This window comes from Neophocaena asiaeorientalis, unplaced genomic scaffold (assembly GCF_003031525.2).
Source record: "Neophocaena asiaeorientalis asiaeorientalis breed wild unplaced genomic scaffold, Neophocaena_asiaeorientalis_V1.1 scaffold177, whole genome shotgun sequence".
In the NCBI taxonomy this organism is placed as follows: domain Eukaryota; kingdom Metazoa; phylum Chordata; class Mammalia; order Artiodactyla; family Phocoenidae; genus Neophocaena; species Neophocaena asiaeorientalis.
In genome coordinates, this window is record NW_020172779.1 from 13,263,273 (window position 1) to 13,283,355 (window position 20,083).

At 46.0% G+C, this 20,083-nt stretch overlaps 1 protein-coding gene across 1 annotated transcript in view; it reads right to left on the reverse strand.

Moving 5' to 3' along the window:
• Positions 1 to 20,083, reverse strand: part of ASAP1 (ArfGAP with SH3 domain, ankyrin repeat and PH domain 1) — a 145,315-nt gene that overhangs the window by 31,662 nt on the left and 93,570 nt on the right. The window contains exons 13-22 of the mRNA XM_024741265.1: positions 17,001 to 17,164; positions 15,465 to 15,598; positions 13,629 to 13,720; positions 8,162 to 8,348; positions 7,832 to 7,917; positions 6,636 to 6,751; positions 6,415 to 6,482; positions 5,175 to 5,258; positions 4,987 to 5,094; positions 1,842 to 2,070 (exon numbers count right to left, since the gene is read on the reverse strand). Coding sequence (XP_024597033.1) covers positions 1,842 to 2,070; positions 4,987 to 5,094; positions 5,175 to 5,258; positions 6,415 to 6,482; positions 6,636 to 6,751; positions 7,832 to 7,917; positions 8,162 to 8,348; positions 13,629 to 13,720; positions 15,465 to 15,598; positions 17,001 to 17,164 — 1,268 coding nt within the window. The remainder of the gene's footprint in view (positions 1 to 1,841; positions 2,071 to 4,986; positions 5,095 to 5,174; positions 5,259 to 6,414; positions 6,483 to 6,635; positions 6,752 to 7,831; positions 7,918 to 8,161; positions 8,349 to 13,628; positions 13,721 to 15,464; positions 15,599 to 17,000; positions 17,165 to 20,083) is intronic.

Here is a 20,083-nt window from a genome sequence, read left to right on the forward strand (position 1 = left end):
GTTCAATTATGGGATTGGGGGTGGGGGGCGGTAAGCAGTCTATCCTTAGCCGACCACGGTTGCTACGGCCAAGTCTCCAGGCACTTGTTTCAGCAGCTGCATCACGAAATAAATTTGGTCTTTGTCTTTGGGTCTTTGGGAAAGAGCTAATCAGAATTTATTCAAGGCAGCAGAGATATACTTGGCACTGAGTCAGGATACTTTATGGGTTTCTGCGTCCCCTTGAGACAAAATTATGGAAAGGGGTAGAGGGAGGTGAGGGTGCCTCCTGGGCCCTAGGACTCTGGTGTCATTCTCTCCTGTAGCCCTTTTCCAAGGTTCTCAGTGACCGGGAGGCTCTCTGATAGGTCATCACCACTTTTTTTGGTAACCACGATCAGGGGATGTGAACTCTTGCAGAGTAACTCTCCCCGGTCTTTCTTAGGGCGCAGAAAGGGACTCTCTGCTCTTAGCAGACTGCCACCCTGCTGGGGAGCATCATCGCCCCGCGGTGAGAGGTAACACAGGCCTCTTGCGGCACACGTCTGCGCCTTGTTACGCTAGTGATTTAAAAGGCACGTTCCAGCATGATGTGTGGAATGGTAAGGACACCACCGGCGGGTTAAGCCTTTGGGTTACGTGCGCCGTTGCTCTTCTGGTCACTGGTTATCTCTGATGAGTGCTGTTTATGCCCGAGCCTCATTTTAACTTTCTCCACTATTTTATCATCTATGAGGCCATTGGGGTCTAAGAACACTGCTCCCATTTATAACACTATTTCAATGGAGAATAAGCTCTGAAAAAACACTGCTTTGAATAAAGCTCACATTCCCCAGAAAATAGCCCCAGTGTGATTCAAATAGGCACGCACTGTGCACCGGGGCCCTCAAACCTGCAGAGGACACGGGGAGGATCCTGCACTTGGGTTTATGGCTGAGACCAGACCGGAAGCTACAGCTCCGGGTACCTCTCGAATACCCCCGGGAGGGGTGAGCCCTTAACGTTATCACTTCTGTGTCTTGACTCGTCCCCGTATAGGTGGGAATACATGGACTTTCTGTGCAGGGCGTTCGGTGGATTCGGGGAACAGGATGCAGTCTTCACGGACCGTCACCACCTGGCATGAGTCCCGTGGGGGCATGTGACAACACATGGCACAATGACCCTCCTCTGGTAGGATCCTGCCCCAGGTGGTATCTCGTGGAAAACCACTCGCCAGAGAGCACAGGAGTGTGGGTTCAGGTCACACAGGACCTGGGTGAGGATCCCAAACCCCCAAGAGCCTCAGGCCAATTACTCTAGAGCTCTGAACCAGGACCCTGTCTGCCTGGTGCCAGCAACTGTCCTAGCTTACCTTGTTCTGTGAGCGTGAAAAGAGAGGTGCTGGGCTTAGGGCCTCTCGTAAAGCAAAGGGCTTCGTAACTATTGCCTATCACTGTTACTACATTTTAGTGTAGAGGAAAGAAACTTCTCAAAGAAGAACTCAAATTCCACCCCATATTACACAGGAAAGAATGCTGGTTTGGGAGCCACGTGGACCCTGGATGGAACCTCAACTCCACCACTTACCGGCCGCATGACCTTTGGGCAAGTCATTCTACCTCAATTTTCTCATCTGTACAATGGGCGCAAAAGCACACGCCTCACAGGATGGTTGTAAGGTTCACACAAGACAAGGCACGCGGAGTGCCCGTAACACTACTCGGCTGTAACGTGGCAAATGGTGAGGTCCCTGTTTCAAGCTGCCCTGACATCACAGCCCACACTCTGCCACTCAAAGGCACCTCGAAATTCTTACGTCAAAGCTGGGTCAACTCCCAGCTCTGAAGATGGAGTCACAAAGCCCTTCCCACAGCCTGTACCTTTCCCGGCGTTTCTAGGAGGCAGCGGGGGTGCCTCCGCAGTCGGCGCTGTGGGTGAGTCTGTGCTTGTGGAGACAAAGATCTGGTTGGTGAAGGCGCCGTAGGAGAGCCGTTGTTTGTCCCGCGGAGTGCTGAAGCCCGGCAGTGACAGCTTGTCCTGCGGGGAGATGCTGGAGGAGTGGCAGAAGCTCTGAGGTCTGGGTGAGCGCTCTTTCTTGATGGGGCTCGGCTGGCAAATGAAATAACAGTGTGGTGGGTCAGCTGATAGTCAAGGATGACGCTTCAGGTGTCCGGAGGACTCTGCAGGGCAGGCTCGGGGGGGGAATCTGGGCTCCTGTGGCTCTCTGCGTTTCTGGGGGGTCAGCCACACAAAAGCCTAGGAGCCACGACACAGCACAAGGGAAACATCCAGAGAGTACACTTCTCACTCTCCTGTCATTACCAGGGTCCCACCAGGGACATGCTGGTTAGGGAGCATTGTATTCAGAAGTAGAAGGTCACACGGATTTAACCTTTAATCCACAAATACCTCCCCTGTGCAGGGCACGTTCACCAACAACTGAACAGTAGCTACTACATTAACTTTTCCATCCCTGCTCAGCCCTTTAACGTCGAAGCTCTCCACACTCACCTCTCTCCTCATTTTACACCCTCTCAGGAAGGAGCCTCATCTGCACCCATGGCCGTGACTGCCACCTAATGTTGATGACTCGGGCCTGTACGTCCAACCTCAACCTCTTGGATTCCAAACACTTTCAACCACCCATGACGGATCGCTGGCGTTTGCACTCGGCTCACAGCATCAGCACCCATGCAACTTCCCAAGTGGGAAGTCTCCCAACCTCAGTGGCATCGAGAGCCACCCAGTCCCGCACGGAGAGCTCAGAAGTACCCCTCGGACCCACAACTCGTGCAGGCACTCACCAGCACCCCCTGGACCACTGGTCTCCTGAACAGCCCCTGCCTCAGTTTCTTTCAGCTCCAGCCCATTTTCCACGCTGCAGGCAGAGCTGGTAGGAAACCCTGCTCTCTGACAGCAAAGCTCTGTTGGCCTGTGCCTGCTTAGATGAAAGCCAAAGGGCTGAACTTGGCCTACCACCCCCTTCACGCCCTTCCTGGTCTAGGCTGCCTGACGCTTCAGGGGAGCCCCTTGCCTCTCCCCACCCAGTGCATGTGAAGGCACCTCACACCTCATCCCAACCGGTCCTCTGATGTTCAGGCCCCATGATGACCCCCAGCCTCTGCACATGCTGTTCTCCCTCCCCCGAAGGATGCACTCCTTCCTACTTCCCTGCCTGGCAAGCTCCTCACCACCCTTAGAAACCCATCTCCCACAGTGTTTCCTTGGTAAGGTCTTCACTGCTCGCCAAGGCTGAGGCAGCCGCCCTGTCCTCTGAACACTTCTCAGGAATTTCGCCAACTCTTACTATAATGGTTATCTTGACTGTGTCGTAATTGAGCTTCTCTTAAAATGGTGAATGCCATTAGGACCCCTCGGTAGGAGCACCTTTGACTACTCCTTACATCCTGCCTGGGAAAGAGGAACCAGTGGATCCACAGATGATGAAAAATGCACGCAGGAACCTTCAGAGGTAGCAACTGACAAGGGATTAATCTCCAAAAATACACAAACCACTCAGGCAGCTCAGTATCAGAAAATGAAACAACCCAATTAAAAAACGGGCAGGAGATCTAAATGGACATTTCTCTAAAGACGACATACAGATGGCCAAAAAGCACATGAAAAGATGCTCAACATCACTAATTATCATTGAAATGCAAATCAAAACTACAATGAGGTATCACCTCATACCGGTCAGAATGGCCATCATCAAAAAATCCACAAACACTAAATGCTGGAGAGGGTGTGGAGAAAAGGGAACCCTCCTACACTAATGTAAATTGGTACGGCCACTATGGAGAACAGTACGGAGTTTCCTTAGAAAACTTAAAAGAGAACTACCATATGACCCAGCAATCCCACTACCGGGCATATACCCAGAGAAAACCGTAATTCAAAACGATACACGCACACCTCAATGTTCACTGCAGCACTATTTACAACAGCCAGGTCGCGGAAGCAACCTAAACGTTCACTGACAGAGGAATGGATAAATAAGATGTGGGACATATATATGATGGAATATTACTCAGCCATAAAAAAGAACAAAATAATGCCATTTGCAGCAACATGGATGGACCTAGAGATTATCACACTAAGTGAGTCAGACACAGAAAGACAAATATCATATGGTATCACTTATATGTGGAATCTAAAAAAAGGGTACAAATGAACCTTCAGAGGTAATTCAGAACTATCTATGATAAAGTCACACAGAACTGGGTTTAATCCCTGAGACCGTCTTTACTCGCTGTGAGACTTTAGATAAACCACGTGATTTCCCTGTCAGTCTTCTCCTCTGTAAAGTGGGACAATGACAACACTCCAACGGGCTTTTGACAGAGATGACCTGAGGTGACACGTGCTCGCTGCCACCTAGTTCATATTTAAACACTCAATCAGTGACAACTTGTTATTTATTAATTAGCTGTTTCGATGACTCATTTTATGTGCTGACTTGGCTAAGGCTATGGTGCGTAGGTGACTGGTCGAACACCAGTCTAGATGCTGCTGTGAAGGTATTTTTTATATGTGGTTCACATTTAGGTTAGATTTTGAGTAACAGGGGTGGGCCTCATGCAGGCAGTCAAAGGGCTTAAGACGAAAGACTAAGGACCCCCAAAGGAAGAAGGCTTTCTGCCTGAAAACTCAGGACTGCACCCTCAGCTCCTGTGGAGTCCCCAGCCTACTGGCCTGCCCTGGGGATTCTGGCCGGGCCCGCCCCAGGCATGTGAGCCAACTCCTTAAAATGAATTTCTCTCCATCTCTACACCACACACACACCACACGTAACCCCACACACACCACCCACCCACCCACCCATACTGGTTGTTTCTCTGGAGAAACCTGACCAATACAGCTATTAAGTGGCACTCAACAAGGATCAGAGACTAAACAAAGAAAATGGCCCTGGTGAATCAGGTCATAAGACCAAAATCAATCTCACAAAGAATGGGTCTTATCTGTATAGTGGAGAAAACCTGGGAGAAGGGCTAAGGAATCAGAGGCACTACGTACACTCACTTTGTCATCCAGATCATCATCGCTTTCATCCATCTCCTCCTGTCGAAGATTCCACTCATATTCTACGTGGACATGTGGATTGAACTTTCCAGATTTAGCCTGGGAAAGCTGAAAGTAACAGCAGGTGTAACCGCTGTAATTTCAATGCCAGGCACCCGGACATTATATAAACACTGAGCAAATCCCACCTCATTCCTGGTTTCGGATTCATCACCAGTAGCTGCACTGCAGGCAAAACTCTGATTATACAAACGGGACTGCCACAGGACAGACTGAAGAGGAATTGCAAAGAATTACGGGTGAAGCCTTTTTAATTCTGGTAACGTTGGTAACGTGACTTCTCTCCAAAATTAAAAGCTTTCTCAATATTATTAAAATGAGCCTCAAAACTGCAAATTCCCGCTGGAAGGCAAAATCAGAGTCACTGAAGTGCGACAGGTAGGTCAGCAGGCCTTTAAAGTCAGACAGTCCTGGTTCTACCCACGGCCCACTTTCTTAGTCATAAAATGGGGCAAGGGTAACTCCAACGTCCCCAAAGCATTCTTGTAAAAATAAAGACGTACAACTGCTGGGCCTGGGTGGGTACTTGGCACTTAGCAGGAACTCAAGGGAATGTGACCTATCTTTCCTATCTTATCCTTCCCTGTGGTTAAGAGAATCATGCTCTACGCAAAGGCCCAGAGGTATAAGCAAGAACTAGTGGGACTGGAGGTGAGTGTGTACACAGGATGGGGGCAGGGGAGGGAGGGCACTGGACATTCTGAAAACCATTACACTCCGAACTTTACTTGCCCAATTTTTGGAACTGGCTTCCCAAGTAATTCTTTCCAAAAAAAAAAATTATTTTTGTTTTTTGGCTGTGCCACACGGCTTGCAGGATCTTAGTTCCCTGACCTTAGTTCCAGGGATTGAACCCAGGAACTGCAGTGTTTTACCCACTGGGCCGCTAGGGAATTCCCCAAATAATTCTTTACTGTTAAGCTACAGAGAAAGACTAATGTCTGGCAAACAAAAAAAGCAGCACCTTGGGACTCCCCTGGTGGTCGAGTGGCTAAGACTCTGTGCTTCCGCTGCCGGGGGCTCAGGTTCGATCCCTGGTCAGGGAAGCAAGATCCTGCTCCCGCCCACCGTGTGGCACGGCCAAAAAAAAAAAAATAGCAGTTTGTCTGGTAATAAGACCTCTCAAATGCCTTTTAGCTGCTATACCATAACTGTACTCAAAAGACATGGATGACAAATTTATCATTTTACCATTTTTTCAAATGTAGCCTGAGTGCTTGTCTGGATTTCTTTAGCCAATGTCCAAAAAAAAGAGAGAGAGAGAGAGAGAGAGAGAGAGAGAGAGAATCTGCTTCTCTCACTCCAGTCGTGGTTTCAGAGAACACCCTTTTAGGGCAGTTGGGCTCACCCCTCTCCCACTCCGCTTACCAGATCTTCACACTGGGTGGCCTTCAGTCTCTTTGCTATGTCCAGGGCAGTCTCTCCAGCCTGGTTAGCTAAAACAGGTGGAATACAGTTGCATGATTATCTAAGATACATCTTGAAAAGGCAAAGAACAATCCTCAGATGACAATGGAACAGGCATGTCTAGGTTTCAGCCAACTGAATGCTCTCACCGCAGTTATTAAAAGATGCTTGGCCACACTTACCGACATCCACGGTGGGTTTGCTCCTGAGAAGCAGCTTCAAACACTCAGGTTTACCGTACATGCTACAGTAGTGCAGAGCCGTGTTCCCCAGGGCCGTCTGCTTATCCAGGTTCCCACTGAAAGATGAATGTATTAGAAAAAAAAATGATTTGCTCTATAACTTAAAACTACAGATGAACCACTTTTCCCCATGCTAACAACTGAGTCAAATTTGCGACCTACTTCTTAAAAGCAGGGAAGATGATGATGTTTCTAACGTGACACTTCCATTTATAAGCAACATAATGACAATAACAGCCAGCATTTATTGAGTGCCTACTGTGTACGGGACAGACACACGTCTCCTATGTGTATTAGCTCATTTAGTCTTCACAACCACCTGACGGGGTAGGTATACTATAACCCTTATTTTTTAGATGAAAACAGAGAGGATGAAGTGCTTGTTTGAGAGATTGTCGAGACACAGATGATGGAGCAGGGATTTGAACACAGACAGTGTGTCTCTGGAGCCAATGGTCTTAACCACTACGCTGAACCACCTCTATGGAAGAGGCTGGGCGATTGTACAATCTGGCTTGTGTCCAGGCACCGTTCTCCATATGTGAGTCCAAATCCCCTCACTATTTTAATCGCTCTCCTTTGGATGAGCTCTAGTTCCTCCTCCTAATCTGTAGCTTACAGAACTACCCAACAAAGAATCCAGCAAGTCTAAACCTGCTGTGTTCAGTATTACTCTATTAGTATATCCTAAACTTGAATTAGCAATTGGGTCAGCCACACATACTGATCTCTTACCATGAACTTATAAACAATGAAAACTCACAGATCTGTTACCTTGAGCTGTTAAGTGTCCTCTCTTTCAACCTCCCTTAATGCAGCAGGTTTTGGACACAGAGATAGGATTTTACATTTATCTAGGCCAAGGGTTGGCAAACTACAGCCCACAGGCCGTATCTGGCCCCCTGCTTGTTTTTGTAAATACAGCTTTACTGGAACATGGCCATGCTCACTTGTTTACATACTGATTGTGGCAGTTTTCACACTATGATGACAATGCTGAATGGCTGTGACAGACACTTCATGGCCTGCAAAGCCAGTAACAGGATCTGGCTCTTTGCTGAGTCACGAGGTAGGCCGCCAATAGGGCTGGTTCGCGTTAACTCACAAGGCATATCCAGAGAAAACAAAAACCCTACCAGTTTTGTACAAGGAAGTCAACCAAGTGGAGAGATGTCTGGTCTGCAGTTCGGACTGCAAGATGAAGGGCTGTCTCCCCGAGCTCCTGAAAGGAAAGGAGGAATATAAATAGGGTGGTCAGAGGTCCTAGTTTGCCTAGACAGGCTTCGTTTAAGTCAGCTGCCCCAAAGTAATTATTAATAGCAGCCCCTTTCACCCTCAAATTGTCCGGATTCAGACACGATCACTTAATGTATAACAGTCTCATTCTGTGGTGTTACAATAAAACGAGTCATCTTTTAAACTGATTTCCCGCGTCCCTCTTCATCCTGATTTCAGTGAAGCTGTACCTGTCCGGGTTCCAGCAGCGGTTCCATTAGCTCTACCCCCTCTGCATAGACTTGAATTAGTGCAAGTAAATCCCTGGATTTGATGGCCTCAAGCAATTCGTTCAGTTTAGCTGACGAAGATGAACAGGTCTTCCGTGAAAATCTATGATCTACATACTTTGCAGTGATATATTCCTTCCGTACAGTCCTAAAATAGAGCAAAGCAAAATGAACTAAGACTTTTTATTTCCCAAGAGCTAAGAAAGATTTACATTTTCTGACAAACAGTTCTCTCTGAGAAGAGTCATTTTATGTTATTTATTTATTTATTTTTGGCTGCGTTGTGTCTTTGTTGCTGTGTGCGGGCTTCCTCTAATTGCGGCGAGCAGGGGCTACACTTCGTTGCAGTGCGCAGGCTTCTCATTGCGGTGGCTTCTCTTGCTGCGGAGCACGGGCTCTAGGCGCACAGGCTTCAGCAGTTGTGGCACGTGGGCTCAGTAGTTGTGGCTTGCGGGCTCTAGAGCACAGGCTCAGTAGTTGTGGTGCACGGGCTTAAGTTGCTCCGTGGCATGTGGGATCTTCCCGGACCGGGACTCGAACCCGTGTCCCCTGCACTGGCAGGTGGATTCTTAACCACTGCACCACCAGGGAAGTCCTGAGAAGAGTTATTTTAATTAAGATACCCTTCTCTTCAACGTTCCAGCAAACAGGTTTAGACCAAGTTTATTCTAGCAAAGACAGAATGAAGACACTGACAGGAAACTGAGGCTCAGCACAGCTGTCGTTGAAGCTCCAGAAGGACACAGACGGTGGTCTTTCCTGCCGTGTCCAAGTGGGCCTGGTGCATTTCTCCTTCTCTTCAGGACCTACCCCCTCTCCACTTCAGTTCAAGTGGTTCTGGCCCCACCTCCCAGCTGCAGGGGTGAGTCTATGACCTCAGTGGCCTGATGGTCAACTTAAGGCTGAAATGGACGCTGGCTCAGAGGAAAGAAGAGACAAGAGTCAGGAGAGTGAGCTAAGGTCCAGATGATACTGTCTGACATCCTGGGTCCAGCTATACCTGAACTCACCCGTTACATGAGCCAATTAATAAAAAGACAATGAATGGATTTTGGGTTCAAATCCTAGTCCTACAGCAAACCAGCTGTGCAACGTTAGGTAAACTACTTAATCTTTATGACCTTCAGTACTTTTTTTTTTTCATTTGAAATGGGGACCACACTCCATGTGTGGTAGCTGTTACTGCTTCCCACATCCCACAGCCTGGAAACACTGTTTAAAATAGCGCTGATGCTTTTTTCTTTCATTCTGGGCTGGCAGCAGAGAGCTGGGATGGTTGATGGTGGCACAGAGCCTTTGGTGAGTTGCAGATTCTGCTCGGGAACCAAGATTGTACACTCAAGAGTGTCCTTTATGCTTAGGTCAGAGTCCTCCTAGAATGGCCATAACCTGATGAATTGGAAGACTTCCAGATACCTGAAAGGATGGCCTAAGCCTGGCTTCTGAGACTTGCTGTGTGTGACTTACATCAAGTTTGAAAGGCAGCTACTGTGTGGTGGATGGAACACCAGACTTAAGAACTAGATGGCTTAATGCAAGTCTGATACCACTTGCTACCTCCGTGACCCTGGGTAAATCCAGTTCTCGCTCTGCCTCAGTTTCCTCACCTGTGAAGTTTTAGAAATCATACCTGCCTTACTTACTACCTTCCAGGTATGGAACAAAGAATGATGCACGGCTATGGGTTCACTTCTAAGCTTCCTTTCTACTCTTATCCAAGGCGGGTAGGGCTAGGATCCATGGCAGGGAGGGAGACCTAAACTGCAGCGAGCTCTGCAGGTGGGCTCCTGTGGCTGGAAGCATCACGCAGATGCTACCTGATAATCCAGCAGAAAAGATGCAGAGGGCACTGAGGTATTGGCCCCAGGTCACCTAGAAGACCACCTCCAGCACTGGCTCTGCAATTCTGTGGCTACAACAAGTGTCTGAGCTCTCACTCAGCAGGATGTGTTTAACCCTTTCTGGGTACTCAGAGTTATCTCTACCTAGTCACATTTAGTCCCCCGGCAATGGAACGCTTTCTGGCATGCGGCACTAGGGAGGGTGGAAAACTGACTTGTCTGAAAGTCTGGATGCCAACAGTTCTAGATGAAAGACAACTTTCTCCTTCTGTCCCCCACCAAACCCGGTCCTTCCTACCTACCCTGGCTCAGATAACGGTACTGGCCATTCACCTAGATGCTCAGGCCAAAAACCGTGGGCGTCATCTGGACAATTCCCTTAAACACCCCATATTTAAACTGATCAGCAAATCCCGGTGGTTCTCCCTTCAAAATACATTGAGAACTGAATTGAACTACTTTCCACCACCTCCGCCGCTACCACCTTAGTCCAATTTATCTTTATTTCTCAGTGGATCTGGTATAAATTTCTCTTCAGTCTGTCCCCACCACCCCCTATAGTCTGTCCTTCACTCATCAGCCACAGCTGGGTTTCTCAACCTCCATCCTACTGACATTTTGCCTGGATGATCCTTTGTTATGGACAGCAATCCCATGCTTTGTAGGATGTTCGGCAGCATCCCTGGCTTCTATCCTCTGGATGCCAGCAGTACCCGCCCAAGTCACGATGTAATGTGTCCAGACACTGCAAAGTGTCCTCTGGGGGCAAAGCTGCCCCAGCTGAGCATCACTGAACCACAAGGATCCATTTAAAACATAACTTATCACGTCACTCCCTTTGTTTGACAACTTCTGATCACACTTAGAATAATAATATCCAAAACCATTCCACGACCTGCAGAGCCCTACGTGTCTGGCCCCATCTCTGTGGCATCTCCCAGCACTCTCCTGGCTCAGTTCCCTGCAGCCTCACCTGCCTTCTTGTTGTCACGTGAACACGCCAAGCCTGTCCCCCTTCAGGGCAGCAACACTTACTGTCCACCTCCCTGGCCTGCTCGCTCACACCTGCTCGTCATACCCTCCAGTTCTCAACTCAAATGTCGGGTCCTCAGATGCTCCCTGACCCCCTACACGTCAACGCCTCACTGTTATGTTTTCCTGCTGACACCAACTACCATGTGAACTTAGGTTATTTACTTTCTCATTCCCTGTGTTTTCCTCACCCCAGTCAGAATGTAAGCAGGATGGGAGCTGCCTTGTTCACTACTGACTGTACCTTCAGCACTTAAAAGTGTGCCTGAAACACAGAAGTTGCTTAATTAAATATGTGAGTGATTTAATCATGTTACAGGAGATTCACTCCGTTCCTCTTGGTTGTGCCCAAACGAGGGAATAACAACAATCATGATGGCAGCAGCAGTAAATACTCACTACATGCCCACCGCCGCTCTAAGCTCTTCTCACCAGTCCTCCCCGTGCCCCAGGGGGTACACACTCTTTGCAGGTGAGGAAACTGAGGCTCAGACAGTCAAAGCTACTTGCCCAAGATCACAGTTTAGGAAGTGGATCTGAACTCCCAGAGTCTGGCAACAGCGGCTACGTTAGAGACTTGGAGAGTCATGAGCTCTGTGAAGGGGAAGGCCTGACGGAGGCCACAGAGCTGACGGGGCGCAGCGCTGACGCTGTCTCCCACGTGAAAAGCAGGAAACAAAAACCCATGCTGTTATGAGATTTATCCTAAAGAAATGCCTTCGAGGTCTGGGTCATGTAAACACTTCAAAAACACTGGTGTGGGCAAGACTGGGCCGTGTGTGTGTGCTTGAGCACTCACTGTTAGCACATTTGTGAAGTAACCCATGGATCACATTTGTTTGCAGTTGTTTTATGATCAAACTAGCTTCGGAAAGCCCTAGTTCTCAGTGTAATTTGAGCTCATTAGTGTGAAAAAGACATCCAAGCAGTGTTTGTGCTAGGACGATGCTTGAAGGTTGCTGTTAAGCCAGACGCTCCCCCAGATTAGCTTGGGATATTATATTCAATATCAGCCCCCAACATCCCTAACTTTTCTTCTGTGACACTTACCACGACTACGACTAAGCGATTCACTGTTTAGTTTCTTGGTTAACACCTAGCTTCCTCTCTAGGCTCTAGGTGTCATGAGGACAGGGTTTATATCTAGTTTGTGTTTTGACGTTTCCCCAGCATCTGACATAACATGAGGCACAGACTAAACGTACAATATGCATTTGTCTAATTCAAGAGAAGACAAATGCCAAGAGGCCTCTGGGAGATCGAATTTCGTGATTTCAGGATGAAGAAAACATGTTCCTCGAATGTGCCTCGTAAACTGCTTTGCAAATTTGGTGCCTGAATAAGCAACCACCCAGGGGGGTCTGGCAAAACATTTAGGCTGGCGTCTACTTCACAGAGGCTTCCCTGATCACTCGAGTAGGAAGTAAATCTCTTTTCTCCTGTCTATCCACAGGATTTAAAAGTTTAAAGTGTAAATTCAATGTAAACCCTTTTGAATATGCTTAAAGATTCACATGACTCAACAATAAAAATGATATCAGAAAGTGTTTACTGAGGGGGTCCTACGCCCACCCCGGAGGAAGCGCTTTTATTAGTTTCCTGGGTATCTGTCAGTGTTTCTTCAAGCAAACCCAAGTTTAAATAAATATATATGCTTATGTGTGTCCTTCACTGTCCAAATCTATTTGGTGTCTGGGTCCAGATGATGAGTAGCGAGAGTTCACAGTGAGGGATTAATCAGTAGAAGTACCCAAAATCTGGCTCCTGCGTTTGGACAGGGTGCCTGGGTCGGGGGTGCGGGGGCCTCTGTACACTTGTTCCCACGCCCTCCACCCTTCCCTGCCCCAAAGGCAGCGTGCCGTGAACACTGCACTCACTGCACCTGATGTTTTCACTTGACAGTCATCCTGGAGATCATCCCAGATCAGGACAGAAGAAGCTTCCTATTCCTTTTTACATCTGCAAGGGGTTCCGCCGTGTGGTCATACCACAGAATATTTCATCCTGTATCTACAGGTAGACACTTGCTTTGTTCCTAATCCTTTTCCATTACAGAACAGGAAGAACTTCCCAGAAGTGCCATCGCTGAGTCAGGGTAATAAATAAATCTATAATCGTGACGAAAGTGGCTAATTTGTCCCCTATGGATAGTGTACCATTTGTACTCCCACCAACAACACAGGAGAGGAGATGTCTGTTTCCCCACAGTCTGGCTGAGTGGGCTTTTAAGCGTTTGGCTTTTCGCCAATCTGATAGGAATCTCCCGTTGCTTTTGTATGTCTCTTATTTATCACAACATGTGAGGATTAAGAGATAATTGTCCTTACGAAGATTTATCCTCCATAGAGCAGCTGCGACTACCTAGGGAAAGGTGATGATGAAAATAATCGGGTCATTCCAGAAATATGTCTCAGACACTTTGCTTTTCTCTGCTTTTTTCTCATAATGAAATCTCCTCTGGGGAAAAAAAAATACTACAACCACTGAGAAGTTTTGGGGAGAGTAGAAGAACAATTATAGAACAATAAAGAATTCATTGTATTAGAAGTACTTACATATCACTTGAAGGGGTGGGTTTTGGTGAGGGGCTGGGTAAATTTGCTTCCATAATATCATTAAAACTATTGTTTCCTACATTCTTGGCCAGCTGTAACATAAACAAAACACAATATAGCAAACTCCTTACTACTAGTTTAAAAGTTTCCTATTATTTGCTTTCGAGATTTCTGAATACGTATTTTCCCTCATTTGGCTCAAAATACAAACTGTCCATCCACCTGGTCAACAGATAACTTATGGAGCACGTACCCTGTGCCAGACACTGAACTTCTGAGCGCCGGAAATACAGAGATGGGTAAACCATGTTCCCTGCTATAGGAGCTAATGGACTAGTGGAACCATGGATAAGAAAACTAATCATTTTCACAAACATAATGTGACAAATGTTAGACTAGAATAGGATGTGGTCCTACACATACACACACACACACACACACACACACACACACACACACACGAGATTAGACAGAGCAGATTCCAAATATGAATCTAGGTTAAATGCTTAATGGACAGCAATAGCTTCTCAATTACCATCACAACTCATTTCTAGATAAAGCAGATTTACTGTTACTGAACAGACAAGGATGTACGACTCCTTTATATTTGGGGCACCAATTAAGATGCTGCAGGCGATTACTGAAGAGGCCCCAGGAACCATTTTGCTTCTGGGTTCAAGACCCTTCCAAGAAAATTTGTCCTGAAAGGCTTTTGGTCACTGAGATAATTTGGGGATTGATGTGAAGTTTATGAAACACTCATGTGATCAGGTCTCTTGGGTTTATCACATAGTTAAGTGTTTACGATGGACTGACACCATTTTCATACTAAAGAAGAACGTTTCAGGTATTAGGTCCGAGCCTTTTCTCTATGACCCGGAAGTAAATAGGGAGCCGTGTTTCAGGAGGATACTTCCTAAATCAAGGGGCTCATGCAACACAAGACAGACCACCATTGCTTAATGGGTGCTCAGATGACAAAGGCTGCTGGCTGGGTGACTACCTGCCCTGACTCTGGGGTACTTTGCTCCCGGCAAGGCTAGTGATAAGCTAGGCTTTCAGATTTTTTGAGCCCCAGGCACACTCAGGTCCTGATCAAGAGCCTCCTGTGTGAGGAGAAGCCCTACTTTACTTCGAACCCTTTCACCCTTAGTAGAAGGACTCTCTCACAGGCACCAGGGTTCCAGTTATGCAAGACAGAGGACTGATGGCCACAAGGTATTATAGGAGATGCCATAAGTAGGCCTTTCCTTCCTTCATTTGGTGAACTGTGGGACCAGTTTAACTTGGACCTGATGAGGGTCCACTTTCCATATTATAAAGCTATACACCATAATGGCACGCAATTTTTTCCCTGACTACCTAAGGAAGTTACGGGTTAAGGAGTGGTTGGTTTATGACAGTAGCTAACAGGCCACTCTCAATTCATGTGTACTTTTACAAACTTACAAACAGTAAAAATAGAGAAAAACTCTTTGGTCACTGTCTTTAATAACATAAGCCACTAGACAAAGTGAACATGCGAGTTCAACATTTAACTCCCTTTACTGCTATGACAGTGAATCATATAAAAACTATTCCAAAAGAAGAAAAGCAGCTTTGAAAAAGCCTATCCTAGAAGAAAAGAGCCATTCAGTGGAGCTAATTATAGAAATGTATGATTCGCCAGTTCTTCAATCAGGAAGTAGAAACAGTCAATGTTACATACCACAAAATTTACATTTTAAATACCTATTTAAATTCACTAAATTCAGGAACTAGAATTCTTTGCACTCAGCAGAAACAAAAAACCCCAAAGCAATATACTAAATATATTCATGACAGGTCACTACTTACCAAGAGTTCAGAAGTTCCTAATTTGTCTAGTTCCAAAGACTGAATGCGGGAAATATGAACCCCCATTTCCCTATGGATGCCGGAACATTCTATGCAGGTCAAAATCCCCAAGTTGGTTGAAAGCCAGGTGGGTTCTGTGGAAAGGATTTTGAAGACAAGATATCTAATTTTTAGTGTGCCAACTACAGAGGAAGCTAAAACAGTAGTAAAATTTGTTAAAAACTATAAGGGAAAAATTTAAATGGAAGAAATGGATGCTTGCAGTTTAGCCTAGGGGCTATTACAAAAACTAATAGCTTGTTAGAGAGCAAATTTTAAGACAAAATTTAAAACTATCCCTTCAATACTGAATTGAAAATAAAATTCAGTGCTTTATTTTTGTGAAAATGTGAGAAAGACTTTGCCCAGGAGGCCGAGGAAACATCCTGACAGTGATAGATTAAAGGCCTTCTAAGTACAGCTCACAAGGGACTGGGTTCTACAGCCATCGTTAACCTCCACGCTACAACCCAACTTAACCCGTCATCCTGGTTATGGCTTCTGCACAAGCACCTCTTGGTAATAAGATAGCTTTTTCTACAACCCCCAAGAGCCCCAGAGCAGAGCCTCCTCTGCCATACCCTGACACTGTGTCAGTCACTGTCACACACGTACACAAAAGCAGAAGATGTGAGACTTGCCTCTGAGGTGCTTATGGCCTGTTGTATACAGGAGCCCATCTGCACTAGTAAAACAATTAAAAAGGAGATCATAATGCTTAAGGATAGGTTTGCACGACATTCTGACCCCTACTAGATGTGTGACCTCAGGCAAGTCAATCAACTTCTCTGATTCCCCCAGTTTTCTCGTCTGTGAAATGGGGATAATTTTAGTTATCTTGCTCACAGAGATTCTGCGATGATTCAGTACGTAAAGACCAGCAAAACAAATATCACAATCCTTATTATAACGTAAGCATTCGATCAATGTTAGCTACTGTCAATACCTAAGTAACACAGATGCCATTTGAGAACAGAAATTTGGAGCAAGGGGACACCAGTGTGATACAGAGGTTGGGGAGGTTTTACCGAACGGAAGGAAAGGTACCGTGTGCCAGCCAATGTCATATACGCCATTTCACTACACCCTCATAACAGCTGAGGTTTGTTATCCCACTTTCAGGATGAGGAAACTGAAGATCAGAATAGTAAAGGGACTTAGTATGAGGTCGTCCAGGCTCTGAGAAGCGGGCGGGTGATTCCAAACCAGGATGATGGACTCCGTGTCCAGTGCTCACCCCTTACTGTCCATTTAACTGGACCTTACAGGAAAGGTGGCATTTTGGCAGGTGCCATTTAGGGAGAGCAGGCGAGGGCTTCCCAGGTAGAGCAAACGGCAGGGGTGAAAGCACTCAGAGGTGGGACAATTCACCCACCTCTAGGGCATACATGTGTCTGTGTCCACAAGGAGATTAAGGCATTTTAATAACATGCTCATTTATATTCTACAGGAAGAGAAGGGATGTTTAACAAGCGGCTCAAGTCTGGGGGCAGATACCTGACGAGCCGCAGTCGCAGCAGACATCATTGCCTGGGAGCCGCTGGACGTCCTCAATGATGGCTTTCGTCAGGTCCTCCAGGCTGTTCTCCCCCGTGCTCTGCTCTCCACGGAAGGCCATGGTGAGGGCCTCTTCTTTGCTGTTTGTCAGCACTGATATCCACCTGTTGTCAGAAACAGGAGGAGGAGACATAAGAGCCTGGTTGGCCATTGCATTCTCCTTCCCCTGCAAAAGAATCTGTTTTCATGCTGAACTGGCAAAAGAGACCTCCCCATAGCAATACAAAGAATGGAAAACAACACACAGGAGAGAGCTAGCGAGATGAGAGGAACAGATGAGAGGGTGAGTATCAATGACCAAGGGCTTGCGTGAATACACAGGCGCCTGCGTTTCCACGGAGACAGAATATAAAGGGACCGTCAGAACGAAGAGGACTCAGAGTGGGACCAGCCTAGTCCAAGGATGAGAAAGAACAGGTGAGAAAGGAATAGGAGGCAGGAAAGGGAGTTTAGCAAAAGGCATTGTTTCCTGGGAGTCCATGTCAGCGGGGGCACTTAAAAGTGAAAGTGAAGGGGTATTTCATTTTCCATGAAGATTCATGCTTATGAAAAAGGTACATTAACAATGGAAACACCTGATGTTTATTTTATGAAATGAGAAGTGCAGGCTATTAAAATATATGTACAGCATGGCCACAGTACGTACCCAACAAAATAACGCTTTGCTACTAATCTATGTGTAAAACAACCTAAATACGCAATAACAGGGGTTGATTAACAAAGCCTGAAATAATCACAAAGTGGACTAGTTAACCAGGTATTGAAATTTAAGTTTCTAACTAATTTTTGGATGACTTTGGGGAAATGATCACAATGTTTTGTGAAATAAAAAGGAAAAAAACTGTCATATGACATAATCTCAAATTTAAATGTATTTGTGAATTATATATTTTGTTTGGGGGAAAAAGGGATAGAAAGAAACTTACCAAAATACTGGTTGTCTCTGAGTGATTTTTTGTAGAAAAAAACAGATGGAACACTTGACTATTTTTCTGTAATTGTTTGAATCTATAATGAGTTGTATTACTTTCATGAATGAGGAACCAAAGCCGAATTAACTTTTTTAGAAGAAAATCAACAAGAAAATGAGAACAAACGGTGGTTTAGAAATGTTTTTCATTTCATCTGAATAAGTAATAGAGACAGCAATGAGGATTAAAAACCAAAGCAAAGTATTAATACCTGGAATAGGTGAACTGCAAGTCATACCTTTGACTCTAGGTGGCGCTCACCCTCACTGTTGTGAGAAAAAGGATCGCACAGCTTAGCTTTTCTGCTATGAAGCAGAAAACCCAACAACTGTTCAGGGATGGAGGGGATGGGGTGGGCATTTAATACCTTTTAAGTTAAATAATATTTTTTCTATCAGTAGTCTCAAGTTATAAACTAGAAATTGTTCTCTTAAAAACAAGTCAAGAATCTGGGTTCCACAGGGCAGATCACTGTGCACTTAACAGCAGCACTGATGCTGCTGGAGTTTTCACTTGACTGCAGAAGCCTCTATTTTGCTTTCCTTAGGCATCCTGAGATTTTGGCTATCTGATATTACCAGTATCTACTACGTGCCACATACTCATAATTTCTGAAATATAGTCCTCCAACAAGCCTCTGAGTTAGAGTTTACAATGCTTTAAAGAAACAGGAGCCTATAGAGAGATTCAGGGACTTGTCCAAGGCCCTAGAGTGGGACTGGTGTCAGACTGGGAAAAGGAAACAGTTCTGTTAACACCCTTTTTTCAGAGTTCCTTTTCTTATGCCACATTTGCCTCTTTATTTGAAAACTCCTGACAAAGAAATTAAAAACGTTTGCCATGATAATCTGAAAATACATATTTAAAGTACAATTCATTTTCTGGAGGAATAATTCAAATTTGGTGAAATGGCTACATTTCAAAAGGGTCAAGAATTAAAGCAACTATTTCTGACAATTCTTCAAAAAACTTTAAAATTATTTTAAAGTAACAGGCATACAAAAAAAGTATTAAGAAACAAAATAGTGCATAATGGTGTTTTAATACTTTAAAAGTCACTTTGAGTTTACAGGAGTAAAAAAAAAAAACAAACGGGCACTGTATGAGAAGGTTTACACATTTGACCTCAAGTCTCAAAATCCTGCAAGCGAGGGCTAGAACCCATCTTACTGACAAGAAGGCTGAGGTGGGACGATCTTTCCCAGGTCACAAAGTCACTACCGGGCAGATTCTGGACTAGAGTCAAGTCTGCCTGCCTTTAAACACGCAGCTGCTCTTCTGCTGTACCTGCCTCCTTCCACAGTCAGATGAGAAAGGATTTCTCTGTTCAATTCACTGGACACTTTCACATGAGAAAACAACTCAATGAGGCAGTGAAAATTCCTCCGTGTAACTTGGAGGAAAATAAACATCTTTCTGTGCAGGATGCCAGGACGTCTTCATCAAAACCAAGTCCCCCCGCTCCCATCACTACCACCAGCACCCAGAGAGAAGGCAAAAGGTATGAACTACTTGAACACTGAATAAACCCCTCCCAAGTGCAGATGATGGGACTAGAAATGAAGAAGGCACAGTCCTTGTCCTCAAGAAGCTCTAGGTGGGCTTCCCTGGTGGCACAGTGGTTGAGAGTCTGCCTGCCGATGCAGGGGACATGGGTTCGTGCCCCAGTCCGGTAAGATCCCACATGCCGTGTGGCGGCTGGGCCCGTGAGCCGTGGCCGCTGAGCCTGCGTGTCCGGAGCCTGTGCTCCGCAATGGGAGAGGCCACAGCAGTGAGAGGCCTGCAAAAAAGAAGCTCTAGGTGTCCAGAGGGCTTGGGCTGAGCCAGGGGATCCAGAGGGGTGTGAAGTGGGTGCGGGGCAGGAGGGAGGGAGCAAAACCCCCAGGGCGGTGTGGCTTCAGCAGAACCTTGCAGGGGGCACCTGAGTTTACTGAGCACCCTAGACAGAGAGGAGAGACACATGTGAAGGCCCAGAGGTGAGAAATAACCACCAGGATTCTCAGTAAAAAAAAAAAAAAAAAAAAAAAAAAAAAACCCGGAAAAAAAAAAAAA